The sequence below is a fragment of the Panthera leo genome, chromosome B1 (genome assembly GCF_018350215.1).
Source record: "Panthera leo isolate Ple1 chromosome B1, P.leo_Ple1_pat1.1, whole genome shotgun sequence".
NCBI lineage: Eukaryota > Metazoa > Chordata > Mammalia > Carnivora > Felidae > Panthera > Panthera leo.
The window spans coordinates 132,071,609-132,089,573 of NC_056682.1; the positions used below are offsets into that span (position 1 = coordinate 132,071,609).

General features: G+C 40.1%; 1 protein-coding gene across 3 annotated transcripts in view; it reads right to left on the minus strand.

The window, feature by feature from the left end:
- Positions 1 to 17,965, minus strand: part of HERC6 (HECT and RLD domain containing E3 ubiquitin protein ligase family member 6) — a 61,868-nt gene that overhangs the window by 29,867 nt on the left and 14,036 nt on the right. For 2 of the 3 annotated variants that reach the window (XM_042935924.1, XM_042935921.1), the window contains exons 7-10: positions 12,344 to 12,486; positions 11,618 to 11,685; positions 2,946 to 3,067; positions 2,071 to 2,130 (exon numbers count right to left, since the gene is read on the minus strand). In XM_042935924.1, the coding sequence (XP_042791858.1) occupies positions 2,071 to 2,130; positions 2,946 to 3,067; positions 11,618 to 11,685; positions 12,344 to 12,486 (393 nt within the window). The remainder of the gene's footprint in view (positions 1 to 2,070; positions 2,131 to 2,945; positions 3,068 to 11,617; positions 11,686 to 12,343; positions 12,487 to 17,965) is intronic. The other variant, XM_042935923.1, reaches the window with a different exon arrangement.

The following is a 17,965-nucleotide window of genomic DNA, read 5'->3' on the forward strand; positions in this document are numbered from 1 at the left end:
GAAAGAGAAAACACTGTTTGGCAGAGTCCCTGTCCTCACTTCTTGCCTGGAAGGATGGCAAGAAGAAGAACGCAAATGGGAGAGGGAGAAGGCAGAGGGAAGCAGTGTCTGATTTGTCTTCTTCCACCTTTGACTGGGATATGTGGGGATGAACAGAGATGCTTTTTTTGGACTCTAGAAAGATAGTGTGTTGCGGCTGCAAGTGGGAAGCCACGGCATTCAGTTTCCCTGGGTTTCTCTGGTTCTCACAAGAAGTTGTTGGACTCAACAGTTCCTTGTGTCCCCTTGAGGAGTGACTGAGAGTGCAGCTGGATTAAGAATCAGTGGGACAGGAATGAAATCTTGCCATGCGCAAGTGTGTATAGAGCTAGAGTATGTTATGCTAAGCGAAATAAGAGGTCAGAGAAAAACAAATATATGATTTCACTCATACTTGGAATTTAAAAAATAAAACAGATGAACATATGGGAAGGAAAAAAAAAAAGAGAGAAACAAACCATAAGACACTCTTAACGTTAGAGGACAAACAGGGTTGATGGAGGGAGGTGGGTGGGGATTGGGCTAAACAGGTGATGGGTATTAAGGAGGGCATTTATTATGAACACTGGGTGTTACATGCAAGTGATGAGTCACTAAAACAAAACAAAACAAAACAAAACAAAAAACAAACCAATGGGACAACTGGGGGGTTGCACAGAGGCAAGGAATACATGCAACATGACTTAAATGAGTGCCACCTACTGGCCAGGTGGGGGTACAAGATGTGTAGAACTTTTCAGAATCAGTCAGGCAGCTTGGGGCCTACTCATCAGGGAGAGATGAGACCTGACCTAGTGGGGGAGGGTTGGACTGAGTTATATCCACTACGGACACACCAGTAGGGCACTGGCCTCCAGAGAAGGCAGAGGGCAGCCTAAGAGCCTTCATGCTCTTATCCTCCTTCTCTCTTAAACACTGTTAAATTAATTAAACAAGGAGGCCATTACACTGGGGGTAGCTCTATCACCATGATGGCCTACGTATGCAAACCAAAATCTAAGCCTGTAAATACTTGTTATAAAATCGAAACCAAAGTACAACTAGTCACAAACAGCCAACTACATTTTAAGCTATAGCCAATCAGGGGGCCCGGGTGGCTCAGTTGGTTAAGCAACCCAACTCTTAATTTTGGCTCAGGTCACGATCTCATGGTTTGTGATTTCGAGCTCCCCATCAGGCTCTACGTTCCTGGTACGGAGCCTGCTTGGGATTCTCAGTCTCCCTGTCTCTCTGCCTCTCCTGCACATTCTCTCTCTCTTTCTCAAAAATTAATAAATAAATCTTAAAAAAAATGTTTTAAGCTATAGCCAATCAATTAATTTCCTTTCTTTGCTTCTGCATCTTCTCTACATAAGTCTTTCCACTAGCTCCTGTTGATGGAGTGCTCTAATCACTTCCAATTTGGTGCTTCCCAGTTTGAATCAGTATTTGCTTAAATAAACTCTTAAAAATTTTAATATGCCTCAGTTCATCTCTTAACAGTTCCCAGGCACAGTGTTGGAAAGCATAAAGCGAAGGGAAGAAATATAAGACCAAATATAGAGCATTTCACAAAGGAACTGTTTATACTATTGGATCAGACCAAGTGTCAAACCAAATAGAGAAATTAGATTTTCCTCTGTAGTAGTGAATCTAGTTAAAGATAAATAGAATCTATTTTCCCTACTGATGCCACCACAAAAAGAACTGCCAAGTGCTGCCTTGGCCTCTAAGTACTGAAGCAATGTTAGAATGATCACTCACAGATACAAAGATCTTGAAAAAAAAGCACATCATTCCTTCCAATCAGGTAACAGAGGAGGGCAGGGCAGAGGAAGTGAACAATGTGAATTAGGAATCACAACTTATAGTGGTCTTGCAGAAAATTACCTTACAAAATGGAAGAATTTTATACCAGCCTATGGTGTTTTCTATGTTGGACTTTTTGTTCAAAGATAACATAATTTACAAATTAAAATGACTGACTTGAAACATTTCATGCTAAAGATTCCCCAGTGTTTCAAATGAAGGTAAATCTCATTTAAAAATTACCTTTTCTTTAAAAAACTTGCAGTCAGACAAGCAGGAGATGAAAATATCATCCTAACTTCGCTGTAAAAGTCATAACACAAGTGTTAAGTCATAGCGTATTATAAAGCAGGTCTCCTTTTATCTTATGCCCAATTATTTAACCGAAGACATGGAATCATTATTAATAAAAACAACTCCTCGGGGTGCCTGGGTGGCTCAGTCGGTTAAGTGTCTGAGTTTGGCTCAGGTTATGATCTCTCAGTTCGAGAGTTCGAGTGCTATGTCAGGCTCTGTGCTTACAGCTCAGAGCCCAGAGCCTGTTTCAGATTCTTTGTCTCTCCCTCTCTCTCTCTCTCTCTGCCCCTCCTCTGCTTCTGCTCTCTCTCTCAAAAATAAATACATTTTTAAAAAATAAATAAATAAATAAATAAATAGACAACTGCTCCCTTACAAGTCTTCCAAATTCTGGATATAATTTGTGCTGATAAATCTCACCAAAACCCTTCATAGTTGATTCTACCAAGTCACATATATTTAAATAAAATCCTCCCTTCTGAAAACAGAAATTTATGGAGTCCCAGAGTATAAACTATGAAGATATAAAAAAGAGTCCACTTTAGTGAAGGCTTTGCAAGACACAAAGTGTTTTTGATTCATCCTGCATCTCTCACCTATCAAGGTACCTGAGAAACCATATGTCCTCAAGATAGTTCTGTTAAATAAATGATGAATGAATCAATGACTTCTTCAAACTATGAGGTGGTGGAAGAGAATCATGGTTAAAATGCAAATGCCTTCACAGCAAAGCCAAACCCTCTCTGTCTTATATTTAGCATAAAATGACCATGGCTTCAAAACCAATTACAAGTGACTTATAATTTATCAAACAGAGCTACCTTGTAGCCATTTCATGTTCACTGCTTCCTCTTGTCACTGCCATCCATTTCTCTGTCAGGGACTGGTTAATTTGGCTTATTTCTGGCAGGATTTTCCTGGAAACATTTGTGGAACTAGTATCCTTCAAGGAAGAAAGAAAAATGATTAGGAAAACACAGAGCATGTGCACATGCTGAGTAATACATACCACAGTAAAGCCTGTGACACAGGTGGTAGGGAGGCCCGCCCTCTCAGACAGTGGGGTGTGGTGACAGGAGTTAGGTCTTCAGACTGGCCTGGTTGTTCCGGTGCCTAGCCGTGGCCACTTTGCTTGGCCTGCGCCTTAGTTTTGTAATTTAAAAATGGGATAACACAAAATAATTGAAAACAGGGACTCAACCAGGTACTTGTACACCAATGTTCACTGCAGCAATATTCACAATAACCAAAAAGATAGAAACAACCAGTGTCCATCAATAGCATCAACAGATGAACATCGTGTATTCATGCAGGAGAATATGCAGCCATAAAAAGGAAGGAGATTCTGACACATGCTGAAACATGGACAAACTTTGAAAACATTATACTAAGTGAAATAAGCCAGATACAAAAGGACAAATATTGTATGATTCCACTTATAGGAAATTGGCAACTTCGGAGAAAGTAGATTAGAGATTACCCAGGGCTGAGGGGTCACAGAACAGAGACTTATTATTGTTTAATGGTTACAGAGTTTCTGTTTGGGGTGATAAAAAAAGTTTTGGAGATCATAGTACTGATGTTTGTACAATATTGTGAATGCAATTAATATCACTGAATTGTATACTTAAAAATCATTAAAATAGAAAAGTATATATATATATATATATATATATATATATATATATATTACCACAATAAAATGGATGAGATAATATCATCTCTCTCTCTCTCTCTCTTTGCTCTTGTTAAGATTAAATATTAGGTATACAAAACCTGTGGATTATAATTGTATTCAATAAATACTAGTTTCTTTCTCCCCTTCAGTCAACCATAGATTTTTCCATTTAGATCAGTGGTTTTCAAACTTTAGCATGCAATAGAATTACCTGGTGATCTTGCTAAAGCATAGATTGTGGAGCCCATCCCCACAGTTTCTGATTCAGGAGTGGAACTCAAGAATTTGTATCTAGCAAACTCCCAGGTGCTGCTGCTGCTCGTGGTGGTATAGGGACCACACTTTGAGAACTATGGTTCAGTTCAATACCTGAAACCAAATGGCTCAACCAGAGCCGTCAGAAATTACTTGTCTGGAAAGAAAAATCTGTCTTTTTAATGTAGTCTTCCAAAGACATTAGTGCTCTGCTCCATGTTATACCTCTGCCTCCACTGAACTTGTAATGAGTCAGGAAATTAATTAACTAATTAATTAATTATTTTTTAGGTAAGCTCTATGCCCAACATGGGGCTTGATCTCAAGACCCCGAGACCAAGAGTCACATGCTCTACTGACTGAGCCAACCAGGGACCCCATGAGTCAGGTAACTCTTCATTTTTGTTTAATGCTTAAATAAAGACCTCTTGAACAAGATGTAGAACAATGACTTCTAAAGTTCCCTTCAGCCTCCTGATCTGAGTCCTAGGTGTCCCCTCTAGTTCAATCATGAGAAAGCTTTTTTTCTGCCCACATCACTGGCAACTTAGGACAATGAAGTGCTCCCTCCCTATTGGCACTTACACATACTCTCTTTCAGAATCCCAGCTCCTCTGAAGTGCACGACATCTTCTACTGTAATCATCTCCCAGTGTCCTTGTCACTCCCTTTCAACACTGAGAACAATAGTACCTTGCTGTCTCCCTCGGCACTGAGGTGCCTGTTGTTGTTCTTGGCAACTGAAGAACTAATAAACATGATTTATGTCCCACCTGGATGTTTTCATTTTTTCTTTTTTCATATGAGAGAGAGAGAGAGAGAGAGAGAGAGAGACTCCCAAGCAGGCTCCATGCTCAGTGAGGAGCCTAACACAGGGCTCCATCCCACAATCCTGGGATCACAACCTGAGCTGAAATCAAGAGTTGGACGCTCAACTGACTGATACACCCAGACACCCCTGATCTCCCAATTCTTGATCTCATCTCCACACTTTCCTCTGCTCAACTTCAACCACCCATACCCTGGATTAGGGTTTCATATGGATGCTTTTGACATTTTTGGTCAGATAATTCTTTGTTGTGAAGGTCTTGTGCATTGAAGGATGTTTAGCAGCAGCCCTGGCCTCTACCCACAAGGTGCTGGTGGCAGCCACCCCAGCATCCTTTCTACAACCTAAAATGTCTCCAAACATTGCCAGATGTTTCCAGGGGCAAAATCATTCCTAGTTGAAAACCACTGCCCTAGGTACAGGTGATACCCTATGCTTTGTAATCATCAATAATTGTTTCACCTTCTAAAATTTCTATTAGAAACATTCTCTTCTGGTTACCATGCACCATTTTTCTGATTCTCTTACTTTAGAGTGAAACTCTCAATCCAACATTCTTTGATGCTGGAATGAGTTAAGACATTGGGGACCGCTGGAACAGAATACATGTATTTTGTATGCAAGAGGACATAAATTTTTTTTGGTAGGGGGGAGGACAGAATGTTATGGACTGAATGTGTTCCCCCCAAATTCATATATTGAAATTTTAACCCTCAGTGTGACAGCATTAACAGGTGGAGGCTTGGGGCACCTGGGTGGCTCAGTCAAGCATCTGACTCTTGATTTCAGCTCAGGTCATTATCTCACAGTTCCTGGGAGGAAGCCACACGTTGGGCTCTGTGCTGATAGTGCAGAGCCTGCTCAGGATCCTCTCTCTCCGGCTCTCTCTACCCCTCCCTTGCTCCCTCTCTCTCTCTCTCTCAAAAAAAAAAAAAAAAAAAAAAAAAAAAAAAAAGAGGTGGGGCCTTTGGGAGGTGCATGGGTCATGAGGATGGAGCTCTCATGAATGGGACTAGCACCCTTATAAGAGACTCCAGAGAGCTCTCTTGCCCCTTCTGCTATGTGAGGACACAGCAAGAAGATAGCCTTCCACAAACAAGGAAGCAGGTCCTCACCAGACACCAAGTATGCTAGCCCCTTGATCCTGGACTTCCCAGACTCCAGAACTATGAGAAGTAAGTTTCTGCTGTTCATAAGGCACCTCGTCTATGGTGTTTTGTTAGCAGACAGAGCAGACTTACTTCCACTTGCTTTAGAGTGGAACCCACTCGAACATTCTTTGAGGCCATTAGGATCTCCAATCCACTGACCCTATTGTTTGGTCATTATTCATCCTCCGCCTCATCCTCACCCAGCTTAGAGCCCATGGTCAGCACTATAATAAGTCCCTTGCAAATACTTCCTACTCTGTCACTTTCCTATTGTACTTACCTAGTAAAACTCCATCTGTGGTTAAAATCAAGTCTGGATTACTCCAAAATTGAATCCAAACAAAACCGAATCCAATCCATTCACTGGAGAAAATTGCACAACCGTGCTGACTGATTTCGCTTGAAGTCTACTACCACAAATGTCAAATGGGCACCCAACACTGTTTAGTAATTTCCCACAACATTTGCTTTCTCACTCTCTGAGACAACTACTGCACACCTTCCTTTTATTCCCAAACCTCTAACACTCCTCTTCCACTCACTCCCAGATGAGGACCGTGCCTTGTGTGTCACTGAAGAAATTAAAGCCATCAGGCACCTTTCCATCATCACCTCTCCCCCTCCCCCCCGCCCCACCTCCACTGTTCCTTATTAGAATAAAATAAATATTTCTACATTCTATAATACCCCTAATTCTATAAATACCCCTACATTCTATGTGGACAGAATCCTGCCTCTTCTCTCCTACTGAGGGACATTGCTTCTGCAATTATCCATTCTTTCTCATGCACCATCATTTTCTCCATTTGAATGGGATCATTCTCCAAAATAATCTCTGTGCTCATCTTACTTGACCTCTCAGCAGTATGTGACAGGATTAGCCACTTCTTCTTTCTGGAAATACCTTCTCTTGCCTTGATAACACACCCTCTCCTGGTTTTCCCCCATCTCAGAAACTGGCCCTTTTCACTTTGTCTTCTGGCACCTCCTCATTGTCAGACCTCTAAATGGAGAATTCCCTCATGGCTGGATTCTGTCCCCTTTCTCTTCTCATTTTTACTCTCTTAATGAGGTAAGCTTTCCTCCAGGCCTCAGCTTCAAGTACTGTCTATACTTGGACAACTACCATGTCTATATTCCAGTGCTGACATGCTCCCTGAGCTCCAGATTAGGACATCCAACTAAGGCTCCAGATCTCGTCTTCAAGGACATTTCACACTGACCACATCTCACCTACCTGCCTCCATCCCATATAACTCTTCACCCTTTCCTATGTGCTCTGCCCTTCGGGCCCTCTCTCTGTCCTCACATGCTAAACAAATACTTGCCACAGGGTCTCTCTATGTGTGGTTCCCACTAGCTGGAACACTCTTTCTTTGGATCTAAGCATGGCTAAGGTATCCAATTAATGTCCCAGCCACTGAGAGGTCTTCCCTAACTGATATTTCTTTCTTTTTTTTTTTTAAAGTTTATTTATTTTATTTTATTTTATTTATTTATTTTTTCAACGTTTATTTATTTTTGGGACAGAGAGAGACAGAGCATGAACGGGGGAGGGCAGAGAGAGAGGGAGACGCAGGCTCCAGGCTCTGAGCCATCAGCCCAGAGCCCGACGCGGGGCTCGAACTCACGGACCGCGAGATGGTGACCTGGCTGAAGTCGGACGCTTAACCGACTGTGCCACCCAGGCGCCCCTAAAGTTTATTTATTTTTGAGACAGAGAGAGACAGAATGAACGGGGGAGGGTCAGAGAAAGAGGGAGACACAGAATCTGAAACAGGCTCCAGTCTCTGAGCAGTCAGCACAGAGCCCGACGCGGGGCTCGAACTCACAGACCATGAGATCATGACCTGAGCAGAAGTCGGATGCTTAACTGACTGAGCCACCCAGGCGCCCCCCTAACTGACATTTCTAAAGAAGCCCACTTCATCAGTCTCCCACGACCTGCTTTGTTTGCTTCAGAGCACTTATGACTCTCTAACACAATGTTACTTATTTTGTATTTACATATTTATTGTCTGCCCTTCCCTGTAGAATCCAAATGCCATGAATGAGAGCAACCTTGCCTGTATTATTCACTTTTATCCCAAGCACCGAAACCAGAGCCTGAGACACAGCAGGCAGCTGCTGGTTGGCTGAATGGCTGTAACAGAACAGACAAGTACAACCCAACCAACCCAGCAGCACAGAAACCTTTGCCTCTGACCATTTTCTGTCCCAGAGAATATAGTAAGAATCTGTATGGATGTCATGGTTAAAACATTCCTGATAATTAAAAAAAAAAGTACAAATTGGGAAAATAACTACATACAGCATACCTTAAAGATACTGAGGGTTCGGTTCAATTCTACCACAATAAAGTGAATATTGCAATAAAGTGAGTCAAATGAATTTTTTGGCTTCAATTATGTTTACACAATACTGTAGTCTATGAAGTGTGAAAAAGCATCATGTCTAAAAAAAAAATAATGTATATATCTTTTTTTTTTAAGTTTATTTTGAGAGAGAGATTGCAAGCAGGGGAGGGACAGAGAGAGAGGGAGAGAGAGAAAATCCCATGCAGGCTCTGCTTGTCAGTGCGAAGACCAGTGCAGGGCTCGATCCCATGAACTGTGAGATCATGACCTGAGCCCAAACCAAGAGTCGGACACTTAACCAATTGAGCCACCCCAGGCACCCCAGCAATGTATATATCTTAAGTTAAAAAATACTTCATTGCTAAGAACTGCTAGTCATCATTTGAGCTCTCAGTGAGTCATAATATTTCTTCTGATGAAGGTTGTAATCTTGCCTTGATGTTGGTGGTCAGGGTTGGGGATAGCTGTGGCAATTTCCTCAAATAAGACAACACTGAAGTTTGCCATATCAATGGGTGCTTCCTTTTACGATTTCTCTGTACCACATGATGCTGTTTGGCAGCATTTTACAGAGCTTCTTTCAAAATTGAAGTCAATCCTCTCAAACCTTGCTGCTGCTTTATCAACTCAGTTTATGTAAAAATATAGATCCTTTGTCATCATTTCAACAATCTTCACAGCATCTTCACCAGGAGTAGATGCCATCTCAAGAAACAATTTTCTTTACTCATCCATAAAAAGCAACTTCTCATCGATTCATAGTTTTATCATGAGATTGTAGCAATTCATTCACATCTTCAGGCTCCACTTCTGATTCTAGTTCTCTTGCTGTTTCCACTACTGAAGTCTTGAACCCCTCGAAGTCCTCCATGAGGGCTGGAACCAGTTTCTCCCAAACTGCTGTTAATGTTGACATCTTAAACTCTTCCCATGAATCATGAATGTTCTTAATAGAATCTAGGACGGTGAATCTTTTCCAGAAGGTTTTCAATTGACTTCGCCCAGATCCATTAGAGGAATTACTATCAATGACAGCTGTAGCCTTTTTTTTTTCTTTAAGAGAGAGGGCGCAAGTGAGCAAGAGGCAGAGAGGGAGAGAGAGAAGCAGGGCTCACCCAAAGCAGGGCTCAGGTTCACCCGATGCAGGGCTCGAGCTCACAAACTCGATCATGACCTGAGCTAAAGTCAGATGCTTAACTGACTGAGCCACCCAGGCACCATCAGCTGTAGCCTTATGAAGTGTATTTCTTAAATAATATGACTTGAAAGTCAAAATGACTCCTTGATTCATGGACTACAGAATGGATGTTATGTTAACAGGGATTAAAACAATATCATTCTGGTTGTACATCTCCATCAGAACTCCTGGATGACCAGGTGTACTATCTATGAGCAATAATATTTTGAAAGAAAACTTTTATTTTTTTGGCAGATCTCAGCAATGGCCTTAAAATATTCTATAAACCATGTTATAAAGAGGTGCTGTCACCTAGGCTTTGTTGTTCCATTCATAGAGAACAAGCAGATTAGATAAAGCACAATTCTTAAGGGCCCTAGGATTTTCAGGATGGTAAATGAACACTGGCTTCTACTTAAAGTCAGCAGCTGCATTAGCCCCTAACAAGATAGTCAGGCATCCTTTGAAGCTTTGAAGGTAGGCAGTGACTTCTCTCTAGCTATGAAAGTCCTACATGGCATCTTCTTCCAGTGGAAAGCTGTCTCATCTGCATTGAAAACCTGTTGGTTAGTGTAGCCACCTTCATTAATCATCTTAACTAGATCTTCTGGGTAACTTGCTGCAGCACCTGCTGCTTCACCTTGCACTCTGATGTTATGGAGATGGCTTCTTTACTTGAACCTCACAAACCAAACTCCGCTAGTTTCAAACTTCTGTACTGCAGCTTCCTCACCTCTCTCAGCCTTCATAAAATTGAGGAGAGTTAGGGCCTTGCCTTGGATCAGGCTTTGGTATTAAGGGAATGTTTGATCTTCTATCCAGACCACTAAAACTTTCTCCATATTAGAAGTAAGGCTGTTTCACTTTCTTATCATTTGTGTGTTCACTGATGTAGCACTTTTTATTTCCTTCAAGAACTTTTCCTTTGCATTCACAGCTTAGCTAGGTTTGATGTGGTTTTCAGCCTGTCTCAGCTTTCGATGGGTCTTCCTCACTAAGTTTATAATTTCTAGCTTCTTATTTATTTAAAATGACATGTGACTCTTCCTTTCACCAGAACATTTAGAAGCTATTGTAGGGTTATTAACTGGCCAAATTTCAATATTGTTTTGTCTCAGAGAATAAACAGGAAGGCCCAAGGAGAGGGAGAGAGACAGGGGAACAGCCAGTTGGTGAAACAGCCAGAACACACACCTTTCAGTTTGCCACCCTAGAGGGGCATGGTTCATGGTGTCCCCAAACAATGTCAACAGTAACATCAAAAATCACTGATCACAGATCACCATAACATATATAGTAATAATGGAAAAGTTTGAAATATTGCAAGAATTACCAAAATGTGACACAGAGACAAGAAGCGAGCAAATGCTGTTGGAAAAATGGTGCCCATAAACTTCTTCAATATAGCATTGCCACAAACCTTCAGTTTGTAAAAAAACGCACTAAAGCAAAGTGCCAATATAATGAGGTACATCTGTATACTTCCACCTCCATACAAGCATTTCACCCGGAAATATGATAAAATCCTCTCTGTCACCAACTGGGAGGGTACTATGGTACGGTGGGTAATGGTTTAAGCTTTGGAGCTGGATTGCCTGGATTCAGCTCTGCCACTTAGCAGTGCAACTTTGGGTGAGTCCACTTCTCTGAGACTCAGCTCTTTCATATATAAAATGGGGGAAATAATACCAATTGGAATTGACATGAGGATTAAATGTGTTGATTGACTTGGAGTATTTTGATTGGTCCTTCATGCATGAGGGCTACAATTAACACTAATTAATATTAATCACTGCTCTTAATATTATCATTAATATTACTTAATAATAAACAGTGTAAAAACAATGAATTTAGATTTGGGGGTCTCATCTCTCAGGAAGCCAAATGAGGAAGTGAAAATTACAGATTTTTTAAGAAGCATTCTGAGGATCTTATTATTTTAGTAAAAAATATGAATATACACAAATGATACAATGTTTCAAATACTAGTTTGAAATCTAGAGGAAAACAATGATTTTTAAAAGAAACAGAAAGTGTAATAGATACCTTGTAAGTTGTCACAAAATTGGCATGTGTTCCAGCAAAAATGTGCTTGACTTGAACATCCACAAGTCCTAAAAGAAAGTCATAAATCCATGTTTATTGTTTTTAGAAGTAAAAAATAAATCTTTTGTTATAAACCTAAAACTACTTTGAAAAAATAGCCTTAAAAAAAAACCTGATATATTAGCAAGCTAAATTTACTTATTTATTGGCAATTAGTATTCTTCTAAATGAATTTTAACAAGCACCATAAACGATTTATTTTGATCAGCCTACATGTTGCATACACACTTAGCTTAAAATTTAATTTTTCATGCACTTGCTTAATGAAACCAAGGTGATGTGCTTTAGATGTACTTTTTTTAAGATTTTATTTTTTAAAGTAATCTCTACACCAAAGGTGGGGCCTGAACTCACAACACCGAGATCAAGAGTCACATGCTCCTCTGAGCCAACCCGGTGCCCCTAGAAGAGGTTTGATTAAATATATAAAAGTATATCTTTCTGATAATTCATCAACTTGGGATCTTTTTTGTATTACCTTAATCTTCAGAAAAAAATTACTAAATACTCCAAGAATCATTACATAAGAAAAACTGCATATTGTCTTAATTAAAAGTAACAGTACTAAAAGAACCAGAGGTCTATGTACTCCTGTGAAAGGAAGATAAATAATATTTCTCCTCCAGTGGCATCAATTAAAACAAAATCATGACTTAGTGGAACCACTTTTACTCTCAGCAGAAATCAGGCAGGTAACGTCAGTGTTCTCTGTCAGAGGCTCCGGATGATTTGAGCAGCTTTTGCAACTTGGTCCGCGACCAAAAGATACCACCTGGCCTGTGGTGTAGACATACGCAAGGGTATGGTAACTGCAAGAGAGAGAATATAATGAAGACCAAGGTACTCACTTTTTGAGAAAGATGATGTCTCCTAACACAAAATAACAGGTTTATCTAATAAGTACTCAGATACCTTATTATAATGTCAGGGTGAGAGGGTACCAAATGATGTGGTTAAACAAATGGTAGGTGAATATTAACTTTTTTTTTTTTTTTGCAGAGTGACGCATTTATTTTTTTTAACATATGAAATTTATTGTCAAATTGGTTTCCATACAACACCCAGTGCTCATCCCAAAAGATGCCCTCTTCAATGCCCATCACCTCCCCTCCCCTCCCTCCCACCCCCCATCAACCTTCAGTTTGTTCTCAGTTTTTAAGAGTTTCTTATGCTTTGACTGTCTCCCACTCTAACCTCTTTTTTCTTTTTTTCCTTCCCCTCCCCCATGGTTTCTGTTAAGTTTCTCAGCATCCACATAAGAGTGAAAACGTATGGTATCTGTCCTTCTCTGTATGGCTTATTTCACTTAACATCACACTCTCCAGTTCCATCCACGTTGCTACAAAGGGCCATATTTCATTCTTTCTCATTGCCACTCAGTACTCCATTGTGTATATAAACCACAATTTCTTTATCCATTCATCAGTTGATGGGCATTTAGGCTCTTTCCATAATTTGGCTATTGTTGAGAGTGCTGCTATAAACATTGGGGTACAAGTGCCCCTATGCATCAGTACTGTATCCCTTGGGTAAATTCCTAGCAGTGCTATTGCTGGGTCATAGGGTAGGTATATTTTTAACTTTTTGAGGAACCTCCCCACACTGTTTTCCAGAGCGGCTGCACCAGTTTGCATTCCCACCAACAGTGCAAGAGGGTTCCCGTTTCTCCACATCCTCTCCAGCATCTATAGTCTCCTGATTTGTTCATTTTGGCCACTCTGACTGGCGTGAGGTGATATCTGAGTGTGGTTTTGATTTGTATTTCCCTGATGAGGAGCGACGTTGAGCATCCTTTCATGTGCCTGTTGGCCATCCGGATGTCTTCTTTAGAGAAGTGTCTATTCATGTTTTCTGCCCATTTCTTCACTGGGTTATTTGTTTTTCAGGTGTGGAGTTTGGAGAGCTCTTTATAGGTTTTGGATACTAGCCCTTTGTCCGATATGTCATTTGCAAATATCTTTTCCCATTCCGTTGGTTGCCTTTTAGTTTTGTTGGTTGTTTCCTTTGCTGTGCAGAAGCTTTTTATCTTCATGAGGTCCCAATAGTTCATTTTGCTTTTAATTCCCTTGCCTTTGGGGATGTGTCGAGTAAGAGATTGCTACGGCTGAGGTCAGAGAGGTCTTTTCCTGCTTTCTCCTCTAGGGTTTTGATGGTTTCCTGTCTCACATTCAGGTCCTTTATCCATTTTGAGTTTATTTTTGTGAATGGTGTAAGAAAGTGGTCTAGTTTCATTCTTCTGCATGCTGCTGTCCAGTTCTCCCAGCACCCTTTGTTAAAGAGACTGTCTTTTTTCCATTGGATATTCTTTCCTGCTTTGTCAAAGATGAGTTGGCCATACGTTTGTGGGTCTAGTTCTGGGGTTTCTATTGTATTCCATTGGTCTATGTGTCTGTTTTTGTGCCAATACCATGCTGTCTTGATGATGACAGCTTTGTAGTAGAGGCTAAAGTCTGGGATTGTGATGCCTCCTGCTTTGGTCTTCTTCAAAATTACTTTGGCTATTCAGGACCTTTTGTGGTTCCATATGAATTTTAGGATTGCTTGTTCTAGCTTTGAGAAGAATGCTGGTGCAATTTTGATTGGGATTGCATTGAATGTGTAGATAGCTTTGGGTAGTATTTACATTTTAACAATATTTATTCTTCCAATCCATGAGCACGGAATGTTTTTTCATTTCCTTATATCTTCTTCAATTTCCTTCATAAGCTTTCTATAGTTTTCAGCATACAGATCTTGTACATCTTTGGTTAGATTTATTCCTAGGTATTTTATGCTTCTTGGTGCAATTGTGAATGGGATCAGTTTCTTTATTTGTCTTTCTGTTGCTTCATTATTAGTGTATAAGAATGCAACTGATTTCTGTACATTGATTTTGTATCCTGCAACTTTGCTGAATTCATGTATCAGTTCTAGCAGACTTTTGGTGGAGTCTATCAGATTTTCCATGTATAATATCATGTCATCTGCAAAAAGTGAAAGCTTGACTTCATCTTTGCCAATTTTGATGCCTTTCATTTCCTTTTGTTGTATGATTGCTGATGCTAGAACTTCCAACACTATGTTAAACAACAGCAGTGAGAGTGGGCATCCCTGTCGTGTTCCTGATCTCAGGGAAAAAGCTCTCAGTTCTTCCTCATTGAGGATGATGTTAGCTGTGGGCTTTTCATAAATGGCTTTTATGATGTTTAAGTATGTTCCTTCTATCCCGACTTTCTCGAGGGTTTTTATTAAGAAAGGTTGCTGAATTTTGTCTAATGCCTTTCTGCATCGATTGACAGGATCATATAGTTCTTATCTTTTCTTTTATTAATGTGATGTATCACGTTGATTGATTTGCAGATGTTGAACCAGCCCTGCAGCCCAGGAATGAATCCCACTTGATCATGGGAATAATTTTTTTTATAAGCTGTTGAATTCGATTTGCTAGTATCTTATTGAGAATTTTTGCATCCATATTCATCATGGATATTGGCCTGTAGTTCTCTTTTTTTACTGGGTCTCTGTCTGGTTTAGGAATCAAAGTAATACTGGCTTCATAGAATGAGTCTGGCTATTTCTTGGAATAGCTTGAGAAGGATAGGTATTATCTCTGCTTTAAACGTCTGGTAGAATTCCCCAGGGAAGCCATCTGGTCCTGGACTCTTATTTGTCGGGAGATTTTTGATAACTGATTCAATTTCTTCACTGGTTATGGGTCTGTTCAAGCTTTCTATTTCCTCCTGTTTGAGTTTTGAAAGTGTGGGTGTTTAGGAATTTGTCCATTTCTTCCAAGTTGTCCAATTTGTTGGCATATAATTTTTCATAGTATTCCCTGATAATTGTTTGTATTTCTGAGGGATTGGTTGTAATTCCATTTTCATTCATGATTTTATCTATTTGGGTCATCTCCCTTTTTTTTTTGAGAAGCCTGGCTAGAGGTTTATCAATTTTGTTTATTTTTTCAAAAAACCAACTCTTGGTTTCATTGATCTGCTCTACTGTTTTTTTTTAGATTTTACATTGTTTATTTCTGCTCTGATCTTTATTATTTCTCTTCTTCTGCTGGGTTTGGGGTGTCTTTGCTGTTCTGCTTCTATTTCCTTTAGGTGTGCTGTTAGATTTTGTATTTGGGATTTTTCTTGTTTCTTGAGATAGACCTGGACTGCAATGTATTTTCCTCTCAGGATTGCCTTCGTTGCATCCCAAAGCGTTTGGATTGTTGTATTTTCATTTTCGTTTGTTTCCATATATTTTTTAATTTCTCCTCTAATTGCCTCGTTGACCCATTCATTCTTTAGTAGGGTGTTCTTTAACCTCCATGCTTTTGGAGGTTTTCCAGACTTTTTCCTGTGGTTGATTTCAAGCTTCATAGCATTGTTGTCCGAAAGTATGCATGGTATGATCTCAATTCTTGTATACTTATGAAGGGCTGTTTTGTGACCCAGTATGTGATCTATCTTGGAGAATGTTCCATGTGCACTCGAGAAGAAAGTATATTCTGTTGCTTTGGGATGCAGAGTTCTAAATATATCTGTCAAGTCCATCTGATCCAATGTATCATTCAGGGCCCTTGTTTCTTTATTGACCATGTGTCTAGATGATCTATCCATTGTTGTAAGTGGGGTATTAAAGTCCCCTGCAGTTACCACATTCTTGTCAATAAGGTTGCTTTTGTTTGTAATTGTTTTATATATTTGGGGGCTCCTGTATTCGATGCACAGACATTTATAATTGTTAGTTCTTCTTGATGGATAGACCCTGCAATTATTATATAATGCCCTTCTTTTTTTAATTTTTTTTTTCAACGTTTTTTATTTATTTTTGGGACAGAGAGAGACAGAGCATGAACGGGGGAGGGTCAGAGAGAGGGAGACACAGAATCGGAAACAGGCTCCAGGCTCCGAGCCATCAGCCCAGAGCCTGACGCGGGGCTCGAACTCACGGACCGCGAGATCGTGACCTGGCTGAAGTCGGACGCTTAACCGACTGCGCCACCCAGGCGCCCCTATAATGCCCTTCTTTATCTCTTGTTACAGCCTTTAATTTAAAGTCTAGTTTGTCTGATATAAGTATGGCTACTCCAGCTTTCTTTTGACTTCGAATAGCATGATAAATAGTTCTCCATCCCCTCACTTTCAATCTGAAGGTGTCCTCAGGTCTAAAATGAGTCTCTTGTAGACAGCAAATAGATGGGTCTTGTTTTTTTTATCCATTCTGATACCTATGTCTTTTGGTTGGTGCATTTAGTCCATTTACATTCAGTGTTATTATAGAAAGATATGGGTTTGAGTCATTGTGATGTCTGTAGGTTTCATGCTTGTAGCGATGTCTCTGGTACTTTGTCTCACAGGATCCCCCTTAGGATCTCTTGTAGGGCTGGTTTAGTGGTGACGAATTCCTTCAGTTTTTGTTTGTTTGGGAAGACGTTTATCTCTCCTTCTATTCTAAATGACAGATTTGCTGGGTAGAGGATTCTCGGCTGCATATTTTTTCTGTTCATCACATTGAAGATTTCCTGCCACTCCTTTCTGGCCTGCCAAGTTTCAGTAGAGAGATCGGTCACGAGTCTTATAGGTCTCCCTTTATATGTTAGAGCACGTTTATCTCTGGCTGCTTTCAGAATTTTCTCTTTATCCTTGTATTTTGCCAGTTTCACTATGATATGTCATGCAGAAGATCGATTCAAGTTACGTCTGAAGGGAGTTCTCTGTGCCTCTTGGATTTCAATGCCTTTTTCCTTCCCCAGATCCGGGAAGTTCTCAGCTATTATTTCTTTAAGTACACCTTCAGCACCTTTCCCTCTCTCTTCCTCCTCTGGAATACCAATTATGCATAGATTATTTCTCTTTAGTGCATCACTTAGTTCTCTAATTTTCCCCTCATACTCCTGGATTTTTTTTATCTCTCTTCTTCTCAGCTTCCTCTTTTTCCATAATTTTATCTTCTAGTTCACCTATTCTCTCATGTGCCTCTTCAATCCGAGCTGTGGTCATCTCCATTTTATTTTGCAGCTCATTAATAGCATTTTTTAGCTCCTCCTGGCTGTTCCTTAGTCCCTTGATCTCTGTAGCAATAGATTCTCTGCTGTCCTTTATACTGTTTTCAAGCCCAGCGATTAATTTTATGACTATTATTCTAAATTCACTTACTGTTATATTGTTTAAATCATTTTTGATCAGTTTGTTAGCTGTCATTATTTCCTGGACGTTTTTTTGAGGAGAATTCTTCCGTTTCATCATCTTGGATAGTACCTGGAGTGGTGGGGAACTGCAGGGCACTTCCCCTGTGCTGTCTGGAATAACTTGCTTT